This window comes from Typopeltis vanoorti, chromosome 15 (assembly GCF_054136105.1).
Source record: "Typopeltis vanoorti isolate ZY-2024b chromosome 15, IOZ_Tvanoo_1.0, whole genome shotgun sequence".
Taxonomy (NCBI): Eukaryota; Metazoa; Arthropoda; class Arachnida; order Uropygi; family Thelyphonidae; genus Typopeltis; species Typopeltis vanoorti.
The window spans coordinates 5,971,863-5,997,034 of record NC_143563.1 but is presented as its reverse complement, the minus strand read 5'-3'; the positions used below and the strand labels follow the sequence as shown (position 1 = coordinate 5,997,034).

Here is a 25,172-nt window from a genome sequence, read left to right as displayed (position 1 = left end):
GTTCGCCAAGTCCTTCGAGAACAGCCCAGCAGAAGACAAGAAACTCCTGTTCGTCAGGCTGCTCCACCTGCACGGGAGGATACTCGCAAACAACAGCATGCTTCCTCTTCAATTTGCACAGAATCAAACGGATATTTTCCGGATAAGAAGCAGTGCGATCGCTACTATGAATGCCGTAACGGAAGCGTAACTGAAAGCCTGTGTCCCGACGGACTGGTGTTTAATGATAAGAGCGCCCCTATCTACCTCCGATGCGATTCCATGCGAGATGTGGATTGCAGCAGCCGGCCAGATCTTCGTAAGTACTGAATGCATCAAACTATGTATTCTAGATAAGCCTGATTAAAATCCTAAATTGTTTTCTAACTACAAGTAATTAATATTAATAAAAAGGAAACAGTACGACGTGAAAAGAACAACAAACAATTATTTGACAAATTACCATAGGGGTTTTATATAAGTAGAAATATAGTAATTGTCTTTGCTCGTCGCATATTACTCCACAGCTCATGTTGGTTATTTTTAAATAGTTGTTAAAAATATACACTGCTTAACGGAACAATCCCATAGGCAAAGGTGCCATGTAACGAGTCACGTGCTTCTAGCGGTTATAAATTGGAGGAATATGATGCTCCCAAGTCAGTGTGACTGTGTCCGCATGAAATGGCTGCGAGAAGGGAACTGACAGAGTTTGAAAGGGGCATTGTGATCAGATGCCATGTTGCAGGTTTATCTGTTCGGTAAATTGTTGACAAATTGGGCCATCCCAAGTCAACAATCAGTGATACCATACTCAGATGGAAGTGCAGGAGGTGAACTGCAAGTGATACCCTCAGTGGACGACTCGCCTCACTCACCGAACGCGACCGTAAGTACAACGAAGGATAACATGTAAAGTCTGCTGACACGTTGAATGCGGAGTTCTGAGAATCTACTATAACACGAATCTGCACAACAACAACAACATTCAGAACCGAGGCTCATAACATGGGTTTCCATGGTAGAACCGCAATATGCAAGCCCCCACCTTACCCCAACCAACATTCATCATCTTCTTCAGTAGTGCGAATAGCGTGCACTGTGGCACATGGAAGCTTGGAAAGTTATGGAGCGTGAAATCACGTTACACCGTCTACCGAGCAGATGGACGGACGTGGGTGTGACGGATGCTCGGTGTATATCTCTTACCAGAGTGCGTAACTCGAACTATGAAATTTCGAGTAGAGATGTGATGGTATGGTACTGTTTTTCATGGTTTTGCCTCGGACCCCTGTTTGTGGGGCTACAAACAATGAACTCCTAGATCTATCTGAACATTCTGGAGAATGCGATGCTTCTTACTTTGCAGTGCTTCTACGGAACTGACCATCGTCTCTTTCAGCAAGACAGTGCACCGTGTCATAAGGTTGTTGCTGTAACTGAGTGGTTTGTGGAAATTAACGTCACCCCACTTGACAGCCCTCCCCAGAGCCCTGATTTCAACCATATTGAACATCTTAGGATGAACTGGAGCGTCGGGTAGGGTCAAGGGACACCCTCCCACACACACACACACACACACACACACACACACACACACACACACACACACACACACACACACACACACACACACACACACACACACACACACAATTGTTCACAGGAAGAATGGTCCAAAATTCCCATTGATCGCTGTCGTACGCATTTGTGGAAAGTATGTCTAGTAGGATTGCTGCAGTAATTTGAGCGAAAGCAGGTCGTACATCTTATTAAGGAGGGTGCCATGGCTATTTGTTCCTCACACTATGGTGTCCGTTGACTTCTTCCTAAGCACTGTAGTGTGAATTCTTCAGTTGATTTATCTAGTCTAGTTCACTTTCAGCCTAGATCGGAGATTATCAAACGTTTACTCGTTGAGTCATCCAAAAATGTTTAGCTACAGATGGAGGCATCTGTAGCTAAAACCAATAAACGGAATGAGACCAAATTTTATATTGAGACTTTTGAAAGCATGGGGAGATGATTTCCTTGAAAAAAAAGATTTAGTACGAAAAGTCGCCGATCGGGGAAATTTTGGCGCTGGAGAAGCCGAAAAAAGCGGATAATTACATTAAAGGCAAATAAAATGGAATAATAACATTTCGACGGTGTAAGCGACAGTCGCGTCACTCATTCCAGCTGGATATGTGGTGGTTACAATGATAATAATAATTAAACTAAAACAACAACTTGAGAGAGACACAGAAATTAATGTAATGATTGAACTCACAGGAAATAATGTTTTATTCATCAGAATCAGGGTCCCCCTGGACCACATACACGATTTTCAATGTGCAACAAATTGCATCCAGTGTGCGACATGCGCTACTGCTAAGTGTAAGGAGTCGGATTGGATGTTCATAGCAGTTTTATGTTCTATTTCAAGACATGCAAGTTTGCATGTCTTGAAAATTTTCATAAACCTTTTTACCTGAGTTTACTGCAAATATTTGACTGCTTTCAACTCCGCCATCGCCAAAATTTCCCCTATCGGCGACTTTTGTTACTAATTTTTTTTTTTTTCGCGGAATTCATCTCCCCATGCCTTCGAAAGTCTCAACATAAAATGTGGTCTCATTCCGTGTATTAGTTTTAGCTAGATACCTCCAAAGGGGAGAAGTAAATTTATGGCCGCCATGTACAAATAAATAGGAATATATATTGTAATATGAAGCTAAATATAAATGTTTTAATACGTATAAAGTTTTGCTATAAAGCATCGTTTTTGTCGATGAATGCAAACTTTAAAAATACATTTGCAATGGTTATGAGAAAGTCAGTTATGTCTAAAATCGCTGAGGCGGTGTGAGTTTCAATTCTGGGATTGAATTTCAGTTACATCTCAACTACCTCAAGCAAGCAAAGGATTTTTTACAAAAATGTTTGTTCACTTTTTTATATGAACAACATATGTCCTCTCAGAAAACTTGTCGTGTCTGCCCCAAAAGGAGGCGCATCCCCCACTTCGTGAACCTCTGATCTAGACTGATTTAGCTCTTACTGTTTGTTCGTTTCTTTGTTGCGTAGTATTTGTTTCTAATTTTCACATTATTTTGCAAAACACAAGCCAGATCTCTCTCTCAGAAAACGGCTGTCATCTCATAGACGTAATTATTTATTTTAAAAATCCATTTGACAGACTGCTGCATGGTAGATTCGTATACAAACGGATTGAGATAATCGGTTTGTGCATTGGATAGCTGAGTGGCTCTTTAACAGACGTCAATAGGAGCTGACTCTGAGGACTGGAATCACCAGTGGAAGTCTTAGTCATATTGTGGTCGATACAACTGAAGCTGTGAAAATAATATTTTACATGTAATAATTGAGTATGTTTCCTATCTGCTTGTTATTATGGCGAAAAACCCGCTTTACAGAAGACAATCCATAGCATTTCCTTAGAGAAGCTGAGGGGCTTGCAAAAGTGGTGACAACACGAAAGGAATGTTGCAAGAAAGAAAAAAAATAGCAAGTAAAGATAAAGAAGAGCCAAATGTGTGACACTGCTGTACAGCTTTACTATGTGAATAGATTCGACATCCAGTTACTACACAATAATATTACGCAATAAATTCATAGTGAAGACTTTATGGAGACACAACACACGCTGGAATAATTACTTTACTTATTATTAAGAAAGTGACATTCGACGTTTCGACCTCTGTACTGAGGTCATCATCAGGAAAACATACATATATATATAAGATAAAATAAATAAAGAAGGAAATAATAAAAATAAAACAAATTCTATAGGACCGTGTCATATAGCTTGTATATATGGATGTTTCTTGATGATGACCTCAATGCAGAGGTTGAAACGTCGAATGTTACTTTCTTAATGATAAGTAAAATAATTATTCTAACACGTGTGCTGTGTCTCCATAACTTATTCACTATGAATAATGAACACTACACAATAATATGTGTATTGTAGTAATCTTATTCTTACAAGGTAGATAAAAGTTTGCCATGAAAGTATCGAAGGAGTAACGTAACCTCAACTGAGTATGCGGATAGTTTTATTATTGTGTACAAGTTTGTATATCGTAGATGTGTATATGCGATTACCTGTGTCTATAGCAAGCTACTTTTGTATTCAGTCAGAGTAAACTCGTCCCATCAGTTCTTCTGTGTCCTTTTAAATAAACGCATGACGAAACAATTTATATTAAAAAAAAATCAGTTAACACCTTTTTATTCCCGTATAGGAAGTAAGCGAGGCTATTTTAGCCCTACCTAACTTTTGGAGACTGAATGGTCAGTTCAATCTCCACTGGTATCCAATCAGAGATAGTTGGCCCAAGGCTATCACTAATTAAGCGGTGCACAGTGAAGAGAGACGGCTTAACAAATGTCGCCATCTCGTGGTCCTGAACCCTAACACAATATATTTAATATCTGAAATAATGTGGGTTCTTCAGTCGATTTTTTTGAGTTTACAGAACGAAAAACCCGAGTTTCCGGGAGAAAATACCCGCTTGCTCGTACCAGAGATCGACTAACTCGGGAACCGGTCGAAAAAAAGCTTAGAAAAATTTCTTCTAGCAGCCGACTAGATTCGAAACAAAGTCTTCCTTTGTGTGGTCAAGTGCTGTGGTGTGCAAACGAAACAATTTATTGTAGATCATTATCGTGTGTGATTTAATCAATATAATCCTGTTTTATTCTCCACCGTTTGTTTTCCATATGACTTTTCTTATTGGAATTTGTACTTTCCCGATTCCAATCACTTTCCGTAGCATGCACTTCCTACCTTTTGTTGAGATTTACGAAATTATGAAGTCGATAATTAGCGTTTTCAGTTTCCTTCTGCAATGACCGCTATCATGCGGCACCAAACCACACTGACCACTAATTATTCATTCATATTTCCAGAGCCTGCACAGTCCTCTCCCAACTGTCCCCGAAAGAATGGAATCTACGCCCACAAGTCCGACTGCACTCGATTCTTCCAATGCGTCGATGGAGCATCCACTGAGACTGTGTGTCCTCCAGGACTGGTGTTCAATAAGGAAAAAGCGACCTGCGATTGGCCTGATCTCGTACCAGAATGTAAGCCTGAAGGTAGGTACCATCATACGCGCAATCCGTCTCCGAAATCATTTACACATCGTCGGTTGCCTTTTCAATCATTTCCGTTGTATTGAATTCCTTTTAACTGACCCCATATTTTCTCTCCTCCTGGAAATTCGATCGAATAGGGAATGTAGGGTTTCATTAACTCGGGTATCATCCACATTATTGCCTCTTGCTAAACAGAGAGTCAAAACTCATGCAGAAAGTACAGAACCAAACACACACACACACACACACACACACACACACACACACACACACACACACACACACACACACACACACACACACACAAAAAAAAAAAAAAAGATCTGTGCTTATTGGGATACTGCAGATTCGGAAATGTGTAGGTCAGGGGTGGCCAACCTTTTACGTTCCATGTGCCAATCTTTTCACTTACGAGTTCCGAAGCGTCACACAGTCTTGTACCGTTAAAAACTCCCTATAAAATATGTTAATATAGACATATTTAATATAGACATAATATATTGAATTAATATAAAATCAAGACTTCATTTTAGATAAAATACAAAACTGTAAGTGTTCACAGAGGATGAACAAAATACAACTCCGTATCGCACGAGTATCAATTGTAAACTGACTGGCAAAGCTTACGACTCACTGCTGTTGCTAATGCTTGGCGCCTCAGGATTAAACAGGCGCAAAGGATGTGCCCGAAACAATAAAATCGCTAAAAATAATTACTAAGTTTCAGCTTTTGTCTACAGATCGGTTTTTGGTTAATTTTTTTGCATAAATAAGTTTACTTTTAAATTATTTTTGTCGAGGTCCAATGCGTCACGTTTGGCGCATGCGTCATAGGTTGGTCATCCCTAGTGTAGGTGATAATTAATTAGTGATGGAGATTGGGTTGGTTAGGCATTTATACACGTATCACATTTATAGATTTTTCCCAAAGCATTTGATAAGGTAAAAATAAACATTTTATTTAAAATAGTACAGGAAAGACAAATATAAAATAATATTCTAAGAATTATTATTAACTTATATGAATTATGGATACAATTAAAGTGTGAATGAGCATCTTGAATTAGTAGGGATTGTTGTGTTCCCTGATATTATCTACTAGTGCAAGAATTTATCGCACGAGAGCGCTCCTCTCCACATAACACGCCGCCTACTCCAATTAATCATCCATCTGCACACTGCGCTGTCCACTTCCCACTAATTGCATTTTTGTTTGTTAACTATGTGTGTTCGTTGGCCGATTTTACAGACGCTGGAAGGAAAACCTTTCTCGCTCAGTATGAGATTGGCTAACTCACCTCCAGTTGAAAAAGGCCATACAAAGATTCTTCTTTTTCATGACGAGAATTGAACTTAGGCGTTTTACAATCTAAAGAAGCGAAGTCCTGTCATTCTCCTAACTGCCAAATGTCTAAAAATAACACGAGTAATGAATTCTGTGACCGACTAGATGATAAGTTTACACTAATTTTAACTTTACAATAAAATATTACAAATTTACAATCAAAAATAGGAAGTTTGTATTATCTGTACGGAATACTATTTTATGGAAAATAAATCTCTATAATAAACATAAAGAAAGGTTAATAATAGCCGAATTATGAGAGCAAAAATACCTATTTAATCATAGAAGAAAAAAAAGAAGAAGAAATAATGAATGAAGTAAATCAAGAACCACTCTCTTCTCTTCTTCTTCTGCAGCTTCTCCCACTTAAGTGGGGTCACTGTTTGATGAATCTCCTCCACACCTTCCTGTCTTGGGCTGTCACCACATCCAAGTTCTTCATCCTCAAGTCCTCTTCTACCAGCTCCCTCCATCTCTTCTTTGGCCGCCCACGCTTCCGCCTTCCTTGCACATCCATCTGCATGACCCTTCTTCACACATATTCGCCCTCCCTCCTCATCACATGACCAAACCATCTCAACCTTGCCTCCTGTGTTTTCGCTCCTAAGTTCGTAACTTTCACTGTTCCCCTCACATAGTCATTTCTCAGACGATCCTTTCTGATCACACCGCACATCCACCTAAGCATTCTCATCTCTGCTACCTCCATCCTGTGATGTTATTTTTCCTCAGGGCCACAGTTTCTATAGCATATGTCATAGCTGGCCTCACTACTGTCCTATAAATTTTGCCTTTCAGATTGATTGGCACCCTCTTATCACATAACACTCCAGCCATCTCCCTCCAGTTCCTCCAACCTGCTTGTATCCTGCATCCCGCTTCCTTCTCATCTCCTCCATCTTCTTCCACTGTTGAACCTAAGTATCTAAAGTCACTCACCTTCCTGATGACATTTCCTTCCAGCTCCAGATCTGTCTCCTGTCCGCCGCCCACTGTGCAACACATATACTCTGTCTTACTTCTGCTCAGTCTCATACCTCTCTCTTCCAGTACTATTCTCCAAGTTTCCAGTTTAGTTCCCGCTTCTTCTCTGCAAACAGCAAGATGTCATCTGCATACAACATTGTCCAAGGCGCATCTTCTCTCACCTCCTCTGTTACCACCTCCATCACAATATTAAACAGAAACGGACTTAATGCTGACCCTTGATGCAAGCCAACTGTTTCTTGAAAACTTTCTGTCTGTCCCAGACAGGTCCGAACACTTGTCTTCACATTTCTGTACATTTCCGCACCAACCTGACATATTTCTCCGGCACCTTCTTCTCCCTCAGACTTCTTGCCTTGGCACTCTATCGTATGCTTTCTCCAGATCAATAAATGCCAGATGTAGCTCCCTTTGTTTCTCTTGATACTTTTCCATCATCTGCCGTAACCCAAAGATAGCATCTGTTGTTGATCTACCAGGCATGAAGCCAAATTGTTCCTTTGCAATCTCCACCTCCTTCCTCAATCTACCATCAAGAACCCTTTCTAGCATTTTCATTGTGTGGGATTACTTTTGAATTATGTTTCCACAATCTTGTACACTTTCCAGTCCATCCGAAATCCTCTCTAACACCCTCTCCCTAAAACGATTCCTCACACTCTCCTCTTTTAAGCGAAACCACTTAATTGTCTTCATCCCATGGCATCCAGAGGTTCTTATCTTCGATCTTATTTTAAAGTCTGGGCACAGCAATCGATAACCAAAAATCAAGAACCACTAATAGGGAAAATACAGTGCTTGGAAGGAGATCAACGGACACCATAGTGTGAGGAACAAACACCCGTGGTGCCCACCCAAATGAGATGTAGGACCTCCTTTTACTGCGATGACTCCAACAATCCTATGGGACATGCGTTCCACAAACGTAAGATGACGATCAATGGGAATGTTTTGACCATTCTTCCTATAGGCCTGTAATGAGGTCCTGTACTATTGTGGAGCAGACGTCCGTTGACCTCCCTCGATGCTCCAGTTCATCTCACAGATATTCAATAGGGTTGAAATCAAAGCTCTGTGGAGGCCAGTCAAGTGTGGTAACGTTCGTGTCCACAAACTACGCAGTTACAGCAACAGCCTTATGACATGGTACATTTTTTTGCCAGAAAAGACAATGGGGGTAGAATGGGGTATAGAAACGCCACAAAGTAGTAAGCATTGCAATGTTCAGATATATTCAATGTTCGTGGTATCACAGAGGTCGCCGAGGACAAACCAGTAGAAACAGGAAAGGACCATCACACTTCTGAATTTCATAGTTGGGGTTGCGCACTCTGGTAAGAGACGTTCATTGGGCTTCCGTCACCATTCTATCTGCTAATTGGAGGGCATAGCAAGATTCGTCACTCCATAACACAACTTCCCTTGCTTCCTACGTCATGTTCATTGAGTGTGGTGGGTCATTCACTGCAGGTAGCACTTGCAGGTGACTCCCTGTGGTTCCATCTCAGTATGGTATCACTGATTGTTCACCTGGAATGACCCAATTTTTCAACAATTTGAAATTGTTGAAAAGACCTGCAATATAGTATCCTATCACAACGCTTCTTTCAAACTCCATAAGTTCCCTTCTCGCAGCCATATCACTCGGACCCAGTTGCATTGACTCGGGAGCATCGCATTCTTCCAAATTATACTGGCTACAAACACGTGACTCATTACATGGCACGACGCATCTTGCCCATAGCGGTGTTCGTTGACTTCTTTCCAAGCAGTGTAGACAAGATTGGGTGGAGCAGGAGTATGGATGATGCATAGACCTTCTTATTTGCATATTTAAAGAATATTCAAATAGGAAGGTCCTCAACATATGTACTTCACTATAAAACTATCTGAAAAAAATAAAAATCAGGTTGTCTATTAGAGAGGCTAGTGATAGCTACGAAAGCGGGGAAATGGCTGTAATAAGCCTAAATCCTTGAAACTAATGCTGTTCACTATATTGCTTGAGGAAACAATTTGAAAGAATAGTAAAGTGTAGCACTATCGTATTATTATCATGATATATGTCGAACTATTTTTAGTAAGTAAATTTTAATGGAAGTGATTTATAGGTGCTGGATTTTCGTCAAAAAACACTCGAAGTCAGCAACTTGACTAGCACCTGCTTTCTATTTTTGAACCAAATTAATACGAATTCAACTGCACATTCTTCTTCACACCTCACTTAACGCAAACTTCCTGTCGACCCAAATATCAAGCTTCGGTTGAAATCGTTTTTCAAGCATCTTTAGAATAGAGCAACTGCATTCTGTATTCCAATTCCGCTGTTTTTTTAATATATTTTTTTATCATCATTTAACTCTTTCTCACTAGAGGGCACCACCAGAACAAGGTCTCGCACACACAGAAACCCACTACGGGTGTGGATGTTTGTGATTGTCTTTAAGTGAAAAATGATTTCATCACCAGCTGCAAGACTACCGTGCTTAGAGGAGGCCTGGAAAGTTCCAAATTTGGTGTCTGGAGCTGATATAAATTTTATATCGTTTTATATAAAATTTTATATAAAGTTTATATAAAATTTATATAAAAATATATAAAAATATATTTTTATATAAATTTTTATATAAAAATTTTTATTTTTATTAAAAAAAAATTAAAAAAAAGTTAGCCCACTTCACGTAACACCTTGAATGATTGCAGCCGCCAAACTTGTGGTTGCTTATGGTGGCACAATTTAAAGTACTTTTTTTAAAAATCTTCACATTAATTGTTTTATATAGATCCCACCCTACTAAAGATGCTAAACATATAGTATATTATTTAGCATTAATACCACGCTAATGTACTACGGATTTTAGCTAGGACTTAAAAAAATAATAACATCAAATCATACATAGCTATTACAAATATTATGTAAGAATTTGAAGGAGACGCATGTGCTATTTTTGCTGTGCTTTTCTTTTGTTTTTTAAACATATCTTGCATATAATATTACTTCTAGTGTTTTCGCATCTGGCGCCAACTTTCATTCTGTGTAATTGTGAGGAGAAAACCTTGATTCTAGTCATCAATTAGATCAGCGTTTCCCAAACTTTTCCTACGATGGAACACTTCGCAAATCCTGAAATTTTCACGGAATACCTTGGTTATTTTGTAATGTATTAATTAATAATTAATTGGTAATTTAGCTGATTTGTATTATTAATTAATAATTAATTAAACATCAATTAAACATAAACATCATTAAATTAATTTGTGCTGATTTCCATTGACATATCCCATTCCGATCATCAAATATATTTATAATATTATTATAAGTACTTACGAGTGAATGCTGACTTTTTCATCTGTGTGCTGGTAGTTTCCCCCTCCTTTTGGAGATCCTGGAGATCTTTGTAGGCTTCAGGTGGATGACTCACTATCTGTTCCGTCACAAACACCTTCAATAAGAGATTTCTTAACACCAAAATTAAACAAAGTTCCTTGCATCTTATTCATATTAAAATTTAAATCTGTAGGCCTATTACTTTTAAAAAATCACAGCACTACGGTTTCGAAACAAGCGCTTTCACCCTACAATACGAAGTTGTGCAGAAAGTATTCAGTATTACTAGATTTGAGAACCGGATACAGATTAACTCGATCTTCAATTTTAGTGCAAAAATTTTCTTTATACTTCCTTTCTGATTGGTCACTAACATTTGCAACACAGATGTTATTTCTTTCAGTTTTGAGAACAAAGGATACGACGCCATTGTTGTAATCGGCTTGCAGACAATTTTTATGATCGGTCATAAACAGCGGTATTCCCAATCTCAAATGTTGAAAGGTTTCGATATGTAAAAATTAACGATAATTCATGAATATTTCCATATTTAAAAATATGCAGCTTGGTCACTGACATTTGCAACACAGATGTTATTTCTTTCAGTTTTGAGAACAGAGAATACGCCGCCCATTGTTATAATCTGGTTGCAGGCAATTTTTATGACCGGTCATAACAGCGGTATTCCGTTTCCCAAATGTTGAAAGGTTTTGATGTGTGAAAATTAACGATACACAGATGTTAATAGACGTTCTGGGTCTGAGCTTTTCAACATATTGACGAATATTATTCTCCTCAGAATATTTTCACTATAAAATATTTATTCATGAAAAATGCTTAGAAAACTTAAATGACAAATTCCAGGAGAACTTCTCGCGGAACACTTATTCACCTTTCCCGGAACACAGCTTGGGAAACCCTGAAAATTAGATGACCATTTACAGCTGGTTCTCAAGGTTAAAAATAAGTTTTAATTCTCCCAGAAGAAACTCTGAAAATATACCGCTGAACAGACGATATTAACATAGTAATACAAATTATGATTAATGACACAAAAGGCAACAACTGTCACTTGCATTCTCTTTCCATTTATACTTTTAAGCCAGGCATTCCAAAAGGCCAAGACTAGTTGGTTCTAATTTAAAAAAATGTAAGTGAAGCAAGCGCCACCTGCTTGTTTTAGAAAATCATAAATCGTTGGAGGAGTTTTGTTATATCTTTCTCGGTGAGTTTTGGTTGGTCTCACCACTTGAACGATAATTCAGCTGCAGCTGTCAAACCTGGTATGATTTCTTCTGTTAGCTGAGCTTAAAGAACTTAATAACATCGCCCTACACCAGGCTTACTTCCTTCCTGCCACGTGATCTTTCTTCCTGTCAATCAGTATCTCCATAGTTCAAGTCCCCATAATACTCTTCCTATCAGCAAAGTGGCAGCTTAGCTTCGTGCGGCAGCAAGCAAAGCATCATTAATTTATTGATAACGCTGTAAGCAGTCCCTGACAGAGCTTCTTTCTTGCACTGAGAGAATTGTCAATCCTTCCTGTCTGCAGAATAACCAAAGTCAATTTTCTTGTTTCAGAGCTGCTAGGATTTTCCTGTCCCAGTTCCAGCGCCCCTGCAGGGGTTTATCTGCGCTACGCACACGCCGAGGACTGTCGCCTGCATTACGCTTGCATCGGAGGGGAGGATGGAGTTCCTCGGCCTCGACTACTTTCCTGTCATTACGGTCTCGTGTTCGATTCCAGCACCAGCGACTGTCAAGACCCCGACAATGTTAAAGGATGGTAAGTTTCAGTGGTCAATGCTGCTGAAATTTCGAGTGAATGCTTTCGAGTGAATTATTGTACATGCAATAATTGTAATATATTTATTTATTTATTTAGTGAGATTTCTGACAGGATATACTATGGTTAAAGGGTCAGATAATCTGAAAACTGCCCAAGAGAAACTCAACATGGTACTTTTTCTTAAGCCCATTCCCGGGGGGGGGGGGGGGAAGGTTACCTAATCACGACGTTCCATGAACTGTTTCAGCCATCATTAAAATATTTTCCTGGGCAGATGTGCAGTTTATTATACCGTTACAGGCATGGAATTGATTTAAAAATCGAGGCGTAAATGTAAGATATAATAATAAATCAATACGGAAGTCACTTAAGTAAAATGTTTTATTTATTTATTAATAAGAATGACTGACTGTGTTTCATAGCCATTCGTTCTTATGAATGTGACATCATGCAGAACTTGAAAGCAGTGGGAAAGGAGGAGGAGGAGGAGGAGGAGGAACTGTTAGTAAGTGAACAGGAGGTATATGAGGAATTGAATAGACTTGATGTAAATAAGGCTGTGGAACTTGATGCTATTTCACCACGTGTTTTGAGGGAATGTGCCAAAGAGTTAACAGCTTTTGCGTATCTTTTCAACATGAGTCTCTCACTGGGTCAAGTTCCAAAAGAGTAGAAAGTGAGTAAAATTGTTTCAATTAATAAGGGAGGTGATAAGGGGAGGATTTTGAATTATAGACTAGACTATATAGACTAGTCTGTGTGTGTCTGGAGTGGTTGTTTAGGTATTAGAGAAGTTAGTTAGGACTAAGATTCAGAATTGGGTTGACAGCAGAAAAATACTCTTTGGCGGCCATCATGGATTTACTAAAGGAAGATCGTGCTTTAGCAATCTGCTTACTTTTTATAATAAAGTGACAAATGCGTTGGATAAGGGTGTTGCATATATAGTGGTATATTTAGATTTTGCAAAGGCGTTTGATAAATTGCCACATGACAAGCTGGTAATTAAATTGGAACGGATGGAGCAGAACAGTAGATTTGTTCGCTGGAATGGAGATGGGCTCTCTGATAGGTATCAGCGAGCTGTCTATGGGGGAGCGAAATCCCAGAAGAGGAAAGTTATTAGTGGTGTACCCCAAGGGTATGTTTTGGGTCCATTGCTGTTTAATTTGTATGTAAATGATATCTGGAGAGGTCTGAATGGTGACTGCAGATGATGCAAAGTTGGGGAGAGCCATCCCGAGTAGAGTGGATGCTGTGGCTTTTCAAAATGGACAACTATACATTGGCTGAATTGGTAAATGAGTGGGATATCAATTCAGTGTTGCAAAGAGTAGGGTTTTGAAATTTGGGAAGTAGAGATGGGATGTAAAGAACACAATCGGTGGAAATATCTTGGAAGAGGTAGAGGAGATGAGAGATCTGGGAGTGATTGTAGACACGGACCTAAAATTTCGGGGACATGTTACTAAAATTGTGAAGACCACACAGCGGATAATGGGAATGATGCGGAGGACATTGACTTGTAGAAGTAAGGATGTTATGGTTCCTTTATACAAGGCTTTGATCAGGCCACATATGGATTACTGTGCATAGATCTGGTCACCTGGTTTTCAAAAAGATGAAGATGCGTTGGAAAAAGTTCAGAGGCGATTGACTAAAGTGGTTTCTTGTCTCTGGAATGTAGAGTATGAAGTCAGATTGACAAAATGCAATTTGCAGAAATTGGTGGATAGAAGGAGGCGAGGAGATTTGATGGAGAAATAAGCTGTTAACAGGTTATTACCAGATTAATGTCGTGGAGGTTTTGCACAGAATGGGTGAAGACAGGAAGAGAACAAGAGGTCATCCTTGGAAGCTGTATAAGGAAGTGTGAGCAAGGGAGTGAGGAGCAGGTTTTTTGCATGGAGGGTGATTGGAATGCGTTGCCTGAGAGTGTGGTGAGCGTAGAGACAGTAAATATTTTAAGGCGCGGTATGATAAACTGTGTGTATAATAGTGGACCTCCCACGATGAATCATAGTTATAATAATTTTTTTACTGTAAAAAAACCTCCATGGAGATTTATTTTATAATAATAATAATAATAATAATAATAATAATAATAATAATAATAATAATAGCCATTTTCGATACAACTACAATAAGAGAGATAAATATGAAAGCGAATAACAATTAAATTAAAAGCGCGTGAAATTATATGCACTATCGACTGGAAGAGGATAACTCCATCTACATTAATTGATATCAAGAAATATATCAAAATAAAAAATAAAACAAAAAAATAAAATAAAATATTTGAAATTTAAATAATTAATTTATTACAGTTTTTTGAAACACACGAATGGCGATTATTATAAAAAAAAATCAAATATCAGCTAACGCCTATGTTGTTCCCGTAGAGGGAGTAGGCGGGGCCGTTTACCCTATCTAACTTTTGGAGACTGAATGGGCAGTTCAATCTCCACTGGTAGCCAATCAGAGAGATAGCTGGCCCAAGGCTATCACGATTCATCGGTACGCAGTGAAGAAGACGGCAAGCTAGTGCCGCCATCTCGTGGTCTCTAACCCTAACACAATATTTTAATGTCTGAAAATAGTGTGGGTTCTACGGTTGATTTTCTTCAGTTTACGGGAAGAAAAACCCGAGTTTCCGGGAGAAAAAACCCGCTAGCCCGTGCCAGAGATCGACTAACTCGGGAACCGGCAGAAAAAAGTTCCTCTAGTCGGCGGCAATTATTATTATTGCATAGCACTCCAAGGAATCCAAGAACTCATCGAGGGAGAACACTCTACTCTCCAATTATATAGAACTGCTAATCCTATCATCATCATCTACATATGACGCCATCTACTGCCAACCACCACCACCACTAGTATCTTTTGGTCTGTAGATTGCGTGTTCTCAAGGCCGATTTGTCTGTACGCGGAATTAAAAACCGAGTTTCGAGGAGATAGTTTCCTAACTAACTATATTAGTTAGGATAACCTCCCAAATTTGAGAAATTTTAATGCATTCATTTTTGTTAAGATTGTGAAGGTGTGTTTCGCGGCTTTCTTTATACAATCTTTCCAGAAGAAAATAACTTTTGTATGGAACTTTAGTATTATTTCACTGAATTCTATGTTTTGTAGAGAAGCCGTGGCTTGCTAAATCAGATTTATCGGGGTCTTGAAGTGAAATATATTCTTAATGGTCTCCAAGACGAATTTGAGCAGAACAACCAGTCTGTCCACAATAAGACAGGTCCCAAGAACAAGGGATTCTGTGAACCCCAGGATAAGAGAGAGAGGACGATAATTGCCTTTTGGAGAGATGAGGAAGATACTTAGTTTACCAACTAGACAAAATGAAACTTGTAGATCAATTGGGCCAAGAAATCTTGCTGTTTTTTTCTAATAGTCCTTTAACATCTGGATGGCAAATTCTTGAAACTTCTTCTTGGGGAGGAGTAAGGTGAAGGGCATAATTATTCATTATTTTATCGATAGTTTTTGCCTTATACCATTAGAGATGAAGATATTTCTAATCACAGACAGTTCATTATTTAGAAGAGAAGCAGTGGAACAAATTTTATGAGCATATATGAGTTGGCATTAATGCTTTTGCCAGTTTGAGTTGGTTTTCTGCATACAGAGAACTGTGGACTGCCATTAGGTTGACGTAGAACGACAACGTACATAAAAGGAATATTGTTGATATCTTCTACTTTTACGGTAAATTTGATTCTCGGGTTCGCTGAATTAATTTTCTCAAGAAATTTATGGGAATCGGACAAACAGGAGTTCCATACAGAAAACAAAAGCATTATAAATATATCTGTACCAAATTCAAATGAAAAAACCTTTGAGAGAATATGTTGTTCAAAACGTTCCATGAAGTAATTAGCTAGAGGAAATGGGAGACCCCAAACTGTTCCTTCTATCTGCTTGTATAATTTGTTCTGACAATGGAAGTATCCTGAATTAGTGAAAAAAATCAAATAAATTGCAATATTAGGAGGAAAGTCATTATGTTGCCATTCAATCGTTTCTATCAGAGGGTTGTTTGTAAAGAGGTGAAACGACATCGAGTGGATTTTTAAGGATAATCCTGAAATTTTATTTTTGAAAGCTGCCTATATTTGTGCAGTAGAACTGTTAATCTGGAACAGCTATTGGCTGTACGGAAAGTTTTGCACATGATCCACTTACGGTAGTTCCCAGAAACTCTTCATCGAGCTGACTAAAAAAAGGTCGTGCTTAATTCTTAAAAACCAGCCACGTGACCACCTCGTGAAGTGCAATGAATACATTAGAATTCAGAGATTTTTGGGACTTGGAGAAGAAGGAATTCCGCACTTCTTTTTTTCTGGATGAATCAGGAACCTTGTTATTTGCAATGTAGGACGCATCGCGAAGGACATTAGCCAAAACGGAGTGTATGTGGACAGTGCATGAGCCAGAAACGTCATTTTCTTTCTTTAGCAACAACTACTCCAACAGAAACTATCAGATCAGGCAGATCAAAGCTCTTCACTTCTGTCTTCCCAATTTCGTTCTTCATGAACAATGTCCCGGCACAGTTTTATTTTATTTTATTTTTCTAGCTCTTCTGTTATTTGGTTAACCTGCCTTTTTTGTGGTCTCCTTTCGATCTTTTCCCTCCAATTCATTTCCTACATTCTATTTAGGGTTTGTTCTAAATTCATTCTCATTATATGTCAAAACTACTTCAAGCGATATTTCACAATGATTTCTTCAAGACTTTCTAGTATCAAACCATTCCTAATGTACACATTTCTTTTTCTATCTTTCGTTCTATGTTATGTCTATACGGGTATAGACCATATTGGTCTGTTCCGGTCTCATTATCCATCCAATATCCTTGTTTGAGGTCTACCCTGCCTTCTCTTTCCAATTGGCTTATATTTTAATATTTGTTTAGGATGTCGGGGTGTTGGCCATTCGGTTTACATGTTCAATCCATTTTTGTTTATACTTGTTTAGTTTTTCTTCTATTAATTTGATTTTAACGAAGACATTTTCTTTGAAAATGTCTTCGTTCCTTTTTTGGTCTAATAATGTGTATTTTGCAGTTCTTCTCATAAATCTCATTTCACTTGATTTTAATGTTAGTTTATTGCTCAAATTTCCCTGCCGTATAATAATGTGGACACTGCTCAATAATTGTATTTTTTTAAGCGCGTTTCTTTTTGTACTATATTTGGGTTGAGTGTTCTATTTATCAGGCCTATAATCTGTAAAAATTTTTAAAGTTTTTAATTTTATGTCTTTATCTCCTTCATATGATTCGCATCCAAGATATCTGAAAGTATTTATCTGTTATGTTGTATTCATTTTCACTGCATGTGTCCTATTTATGTCTCTTTTTTGCTATTTGTCTCCGATGCACAAAAAAAAAAAAAAAAAAAAAAAACCGAAATGAACAAAAAATAAGTTCTGTTAATCAAAAGTTCGGTGGTTGGTATGACCTAATTATCCCAAAGTAAAAGACTTACACCACAGTTTAAAAATATTTGATCCACTGAAATCCACTTCGTTATCTCTTCATGTAAACTACCATCACTAGAAAATCTATTTCCCACATACTTGAAGTTTTAGCTACGCTTCAAGACTTGCCCATTGAGTCTAATACCATCAATGTTTATGTCTACTACGATTTGAAACCAAGCCCTCACTCTTCCGGCTAATAATATGCAATCCGCAGTGCTGTGTCATTCTGTTCCATTTTTGGCCACTTTCTTCTGTAGCCAAAAATTTGTCTGTTAATGAATAGCGTCCTCTAACGTCAGCCGTTAAAGAATTTATTGTTTATTTGATTTTATGAATGACGTCACTCGGGAATAATGTTTATGACAAGGAGTCTTTTTTTTTTTTTTGTTCTTTTTTCACTCCGAAATTACAATCATGTGGAGATCTTTTCTCCTGTAGATGGAGCTTCCTTCACCGGAAACTGTGGGTGTCAACCCAAATTAACTATGACTTTCCTAACTCCGTAGGCGTGCTCGTTTGCTTGGTCCCGTAATCATAAATCACTGGAAACTTGTGGTGTGCTCCTCGTGTGGCTAGGTCAAGGCGTGCTTGTAACGTGCGAAACGGGAACTACTGCAGGTCAGTATTTGCATTACATTGCGGAAGCAACTCGGAGAAATTAGGTTAATACAGTGGAGATGAAATCAGTGTGTGTGGTATTCCCCACTCGCGAAATGGAAGGGGAACTGATTCTGCTGCTCGACGTTGAAAAGCTGTTTCGTTAATTAATCAAGGACAGGATGCAAATTGCAACCGGAAAAATGTTGGGGGTAAGAAATTAACTTGTTTTCCTGTCATTCACCCTCATTAACAACTTTTAAAAAACACTCACGACGCACAACAGATGCGCTAAACTCACACACGACATTCAAATTCCACAAATATGTTCCACAACGTTCAAGAGCGGGATTCATTCCAATCTTCGCAAAGCTATATTCTCAAACGATGTTACCTTCAAGTACGACAAAATGCATCATCGTCAAACGTCATCACCATATCCAACTGGATTGCTTTCAAAGAACCATGTACCGTAACCAACACCACTTTATCTCTCTCTCTCTCTCTCTCTCTCTCTCTCTCTCTGTGTGTCTTCTGCATTGAATCAAAGATTTTTAGGAAGTTCTTAGAACTAATCCAAACACAAGATCCAAGAGCAGCATCGTTATGATATAGGGGATGTTTTTCTAAGATTATTTCTTGAAGCTTCGATACCCGTAGACTGTACTATGAGTGCTACAAAGTAACTATCCATAGTGGTCAATTAAGTATTTCCCTTCATGGTAACTGTCTTCTCAGATGATACAGACATGTTCCTCCAGGATAATGAGCGGTGTCACTTTGTGGCATTGCTCCCGTGATTCACCAAACAACAGCGACTTCCAGGTGTTACCATGAGCTGCTGAATACACCGTATCCGAATAAAGCATCTCTGGAATTGCATGGATCGTGAGATATGGCCTTAGAATTTTCAACCAAGAACACTTACAGATCTATGAGAAGCAATCTGCATAGTACAATACGCCTCCAGAAATGTTCAAAGCTCTTATAGAGTCCAAAAAAAAAACGCCTATGAACTATTAGGTGGTTTTGACTGGACAGTGTGTATTTTGCTTATGGTGTGTGTGTGTGTGTGTGTGTGTGTGTGTGTGTGTGTGTGTGTGTGTGTGTGTGTGTGTTGTACATAATATGGGCAATTGCTATTGGTATTCCGGTGTGGTGTTTAATTGCTCTTAACGATAACAACTGCTGCATACCCTTCACCTACTTCCCTTTCTAACATTTCTAATTTTTTGTGTTTTCCAGTGAAAAATACTACGGAGATGCAATTAAACCTTCAGAGGCAACCAAGCCACCCCAAGAGTCACCGAGGCGAAAGGCCTCCAGAAGAAGGCAGAGAGGTCCTGACCCGGAAGCATAACGACGTAACCCGACCTTTAACCCTCTCCCAACCTGTTCTACAAACACCAACTCTACAACTATCGTGGATTTCTCTCGTTACACAACACACTCTACACTTGCAAAAGTTCTGAAGGACCACTCAGGAAATTGAGAACGAATTCATTTTAAACAGGAAAAAAAAAGAATGCAACAACTCTCATCAAGGGAGTGGGGGAGGCCAAATTAACTTCCTAATCCCACCATTGGTATTGCTGTGAAGGAAAGACATTGTATAGTTAATATTTAACAAGTCTCAATGAAAGAAATTAAAAAAGATCTACTTTTAAATGTGGTTGTTCGTTTTCGTATATGATTGTAGAGCTATTCTTTTTTCTTTCTTTTTTTTTTTTTAATTTCACACAAACTGACTAGAGTTTTCATTGTCAGTGGCACAGATAGAATTGGAAATGCACGTGATATAATTGTTTAATACTTAAGAGCAATCATATTTGGAATTTTTATCTCAGAGACATTTTTGTAATGCGAACAAAATTAATTGCAATTTTGATTAATTCACAGTTTTTTTTTTTAATTGTGCGTTTTCTATGATTCATCAGATTCCTTTCTTAAGCTGGACGGAATTTCTGGCCGATTTTCCTGCTTTGCGGACGAAAAACCCCTTCCAAACTCTGCCAGTGACCGGCTAACTCACCTTCAATTCAAAGGGCCTGCTAACGCTTCTACGAATCCTAGATGGGATTGGAACCAGGATTTTTCAAGCCAGATGGCATTGTCGAAACCAACTGAGCTACGAAGGCTAAAATTTTCCGTTAACATTAGACAATTGAAGCAATTAATTCACTTTAAATGTCTACAAAAGCATTTCATGATCACAATACTAATTTCTTCAAACTTTTTTTTAGTCAAGATCTGAGTAATTTGAACAACACCAACAGTACTTACTCAGTTTCTAGGGGTTACCCCCAAGCTCACTCCCTTCCTGCTAAGAGCTGAATTTAGTTCTGTTTCACATTGCAATTATTTGATTCGACTATCTTATCAATGTGGCTCCTAATTCTGCTTGCCATTATCCCACAGGATAATGGCAAGCAGATTATCTCTACTTGCCATTATCTCTGCTTCATTGACCACTTGAAATGAACTATCATTAACGAAACCCTTGCCCTCAGTTGAAAAGGCACACCCTTGCACTTGGCAACACTAAAGTGAGATTCGTTTTCATTTGCTCATAACACTAGTTTGTTCCCATCAGAATCTGAACATTCTTCATCAAATACTGTTGTGATCTTTCGCGACTTGCCATCATTAACGAATAATTGTATGCTAATCAGTAAATACTGTAGCTGTTCTACTATCTGAACCAACCAATATCATTAATATGTAAGTCAAGGAAGAATAGCCCACGTAAAACAAACTGTGCAGTTCTCCACCAGTCACATTGCTGTTTCTTGAGGTTGGTACCCTCCTTACACTACTCTCGGATACCCTTAAGTCAGCGACTCTCCCGTCTATGTCACAAACCTCTTTCGCACACACGTCTCTTAGTTTCAAATGTGATTATAATTAGAAATAAACCTGCTTATATTAATAAGGGAATAATTGCCTTCATTAGAGTTCACCATTTCAACACGATTGCTTTGAACTATTAAAAAATCAAACAACGATAATTTATAGATTAATAGCTTGGCACGAGGCTAGTAATCTGATTCCCAGAGTTTTTTTTTCTTATTTTTCAAAGGTAAGAGAGAATTTTTTGAGTAAAAACTCAAAATCGTACCATGTTACTTGTGGAAAGCTGAAGACCGAATAATAAGCTTCAGTCTTGAAAGAATAAAGTATCCTTGGTGATCTTTAATCTTGACGATCTTTATCGATCAGTGGGGGTGTAAGTTTTGTTGAAAGCATTTCCAAGTAGCAAGCTCTCTCACCTCTTCCTCTGTCATCGACCTTTACTTAATCCAGCAATGATTCACTGGCGATTATTTCGGGGAAATGAGAAGGAGGAGTGGGACATGAAGAACAGAGATCATCTATGGTTGCTGGAGGAATGCTTTAATAACCTGTTGTTGAATTAAGGTCAAAACAGCTCAAGCAATGACGCAGTGCATTGTTGTCGGTTGATTCCACCCGGTTTATCTGTTTTGTGAGATGGAAAACCCTGCTGCCTCCGTATGAATCCAGTTCCAGCTGAGAAACATTTATCAAGATATTTTAACTTGCAGCACTTGAGTGGAAGTCTCTTTCTAGCTGTTTTAACGTATGCCCTTGTCTGCTTCGGACTGTGTCAATTTGATCGAATCAATCCCACCCAATCAAACAGAACTTTCTGTTTTCATGTTGCAAGACGCTTTTCAGTTCTGTATAATTACTAAAATATGAATCGTACGATTTTCATTTTCCGAAATTAAAATCGATCTTCCACTGGACCAATATTCGCTACTACAGTAATGCCATCCATTCTGACGACACTGCACTGTCAGATGACACGGCAAAGCAGTTTAGATCTCAAATGGTGCCGAAGAGATGGTCAAAGTGTTGTAGGTTAACTATTGCGCCAAGTGGAACTGCAGAAAAAAAAAGGGGGCGATTGCTTTTTCGTATTGATTGGCAAGGATTAGCATTGGCTTTGTTTCTTCTGGTTCGAGGATATTTTGGTAGCAAAAAAAAAAAGAACGAGTTTCTCATGCGAGTCCTTTAACATTTTAAACTCACCTTCTGTTCCTCCTCCATCCATTAAATTACTGCCTGTCAGCTTCCAGCAGGAATGCAAGAAGGGGAACTTTTTGTTGCCGGAATTGTCGCCACCCACGAAGGATCTATCAAGAAAGAGTTGCGTAGTGGAATGTTGCTTTAAGTATGTTTCATCCTCATGCGTTGATCTAGTTCTGTGAATGTGTCTATTACCGAGTACTTCCTCTTACAGGTCCAAAACCCTCACTTTGTCGATATTGGTAATATACAGGGTGGCCGTAAAATAACTATCCGTCTTTGGAGGTATCTGTAGCTAAAACCAATAAACGGAATCAGACCAAATTTTATATTGAGACTTTTGAAAGCGTGGGGGAAGATGATTTCCGCGAAAAAAAGATTCAGTACTAAAAGTCGCCGACAGGGGAAATTTTGGCGCCGGCGGAGCCGAAAACAAGCGGATAATTACATTAAAGGCAGATAAAATGGAATAATAACAATTCGACGGTGTAAGCGACAGCCACGTCACTCATTACGCGAAGATCATGGCTTATCGTAATCTGCGGTAGTTAGTGCTTGCACACGATTGAACTTATACGGATAGAAGTGAAGCATTTTCCATAAGATTTTTCAGACTGTACCATAACCCATATCAAGTTTGCTAGCTATGGCACGAGCGCTTGGACCAGTACAGGTCCCTGTGTCGTCGAACACCGCAGTAGCAACGTCTGTCACTGTCTCTTCTTGCACTGCTTTCCGTCCTCTGCCAGGTCTAACTCCTAGTGATTCAGTTTCTTCAAACTTCTTAATCATAGCTCTCAGTGCTACAGGTGACATAGAACCTGTATGCAGGTTATGAATCCTTCTAAATTTCCGAAGGGCCGCTACGGAATTGCACTGTTTAAGGTAAAACCAACTTAACAAGTAAAGCGGGCTGAGGCAAGGTAGGACGCATATTGAGCACAATTCGTCAGTCATTCGAATAACTGCCTGAACGTTCCCAATCCCTTTTTAAGTGGAATTGGTGGCGCTGCTGTCACGTACGCACACTAAAATTTGAATGATCCTTTTTACCTGCGTTTACCGCAAATGTTTTGCTTCTTTCGGCTCCGCAGCGCCAAAATTTCCCCTATCGGCAAATTTTGGTACTAAATCTTTTTTCCGCGGAATTCATCTTTCCATGCCTTCGAAAGTCTCAATATAAAATGTGATCTCATTCCGTGTATTAATTTTAGCTACAGATACCTCCAAAGAGGGAAAGTTAATTTATGGCCTCCCTGTACATTGGTATACATCAAACACAGAGTTCTGGTTGAGTCTGATCCCTCTTGGAAAATCCTGTCAAGGACAGAGAATCATTCGTCCCCGAATGGATACAGCGGTTTCATTTTTATTTTATTATAATAATTTCATTACTTGTTTTTGTAAGAACGCAAATTTGCACGCAGTTGCCTTGCATAATGTTTAGTATCACCCTTCCATCTCCTACGTTGTTCTCTATAGTTGAGAGTGCACTCAATGCAACGCCTCCACACAGAAGCAATTTCTGTGTTATTAAAACTGAAATTTATAGAACACTTCCTCTACTTCATGCAGACGTACTTGACCAATTTCCCTAATTCACAAGACTGAATAACATTTCCCGCGCAACATCCTCAAATCCAACTAAAAGTTCTTTTCAATTTCAGGACTTATTGTGTCACAATCCCCTTGACCGATGCTGGACCTCATTTCGCACGACACAAACTGGCTTACTTTAGTGAAGGAACGCTGTTTTAGAGCTTGAATCTCTTCTTCCTTGAATCTTTCCTGCACTGTGATGTATTTTTAACATAGATAAACACAAATTACTTTTTTTTTGTAAGGCCCATCCACACACGAAAGATAAACCTACAGTACATTGTACTACAGGCAAGTTCTGGAATTTTTCCTATTTTTGATTAAGTTTATAGTTTTTGTATTTCTTGTTTATTTTTTAGATAACCCCAAAATAGTACTCTAGAAACTAAAGACAAAATATTTTCAAACCATAAGTAAAAGGATCATGTTGTAGATGAAAATTAATCTAACGATTTCGAATTTATTTTAATGTTATTTAGAAGGGCTAGTCAAAAACAAAATACACATGATCAGCTCAAGAACAAAAGATTTGAGAAAAGAAATGAATACTAACTGTTCCCCCTGGAAAGCATAAGAGATGAGAATAATGTCATACTTGACATCTGTAAATGAAAACCAATATCACTTTTTGATGTGAATCTTCAAGGGATGTATCGCATATTATAAAGAGGTGATAAACGTGCTCCTCATCAAGAAACTTTATTCCGAACTAGCGAAGTAGAATAGTAGCCAAATGCTATTCTGCTCCTTTGCTGCAGTCTTATTTCTGAAAAAGGGATTCCCCATAAGCGATTTCACATTCGCTAGTTTTAAGCATCAACAACCACGCACGCAATTCTCTACCAGATTTTTGGCATCACTGGATGAGCAAACAGCTTTAAATGTCATTTGAACAA

The 25,172-nt window shown here is 38.6% G+C and overlaps 1 protein-coding gene across 1 annotated transcript; it reads left to right on the top strand.

The window, feature by feature from the left end:
• The first annotated feature begins 246 nt into the window (after positions 1 to 246).
• Positions 247 to 20,185, top strand: LOC150098328 (protein obstructor-E-like). Its single transcript, XM_090405624.1, has 4 exons — positions 247 to 298; positions 4,897 to 5,085; positions 12,327 to 12,531; positions 19,873 to 20,185. Exons 1-4 carry the CDS (start codon positions 262 to 264, stop codon positions 19,985 to 19,987), a joined length of 546 nt encoding a protein of 181 aa, XP_090261750.1. The 5' UTR covers positions 247 to 261; the 3' UTR covers positions 19,988 to 20,185.
• Positions 20,186 to 25,172: the final 4,987 nt, after the last annotated feature.

Bases quoted from the DNA above. Each gene is read 5' to 3' on its own strand.
- LOC150098328 (XM_090405624.1), top strand. From the start codon at position 262: ATGCGAGATGTGGATTGCAGCAGCCGGCCAGATCTTC. The intron at 5,086-12,326 runs GTAGGTACCATC...TTCTTGTTTCAG, and splicing joins ACCAGAATGTAAGCCTGAAG to AGCTGCTAGGATTTTCCTGT. The intron at 12,532-19,872 runs GTAAGTTTCAGT...TGTGTTTTCCAG, and splicing joins CCCGACAATGTTAAAGGATG to TGAAAAATACTACGGAGATG.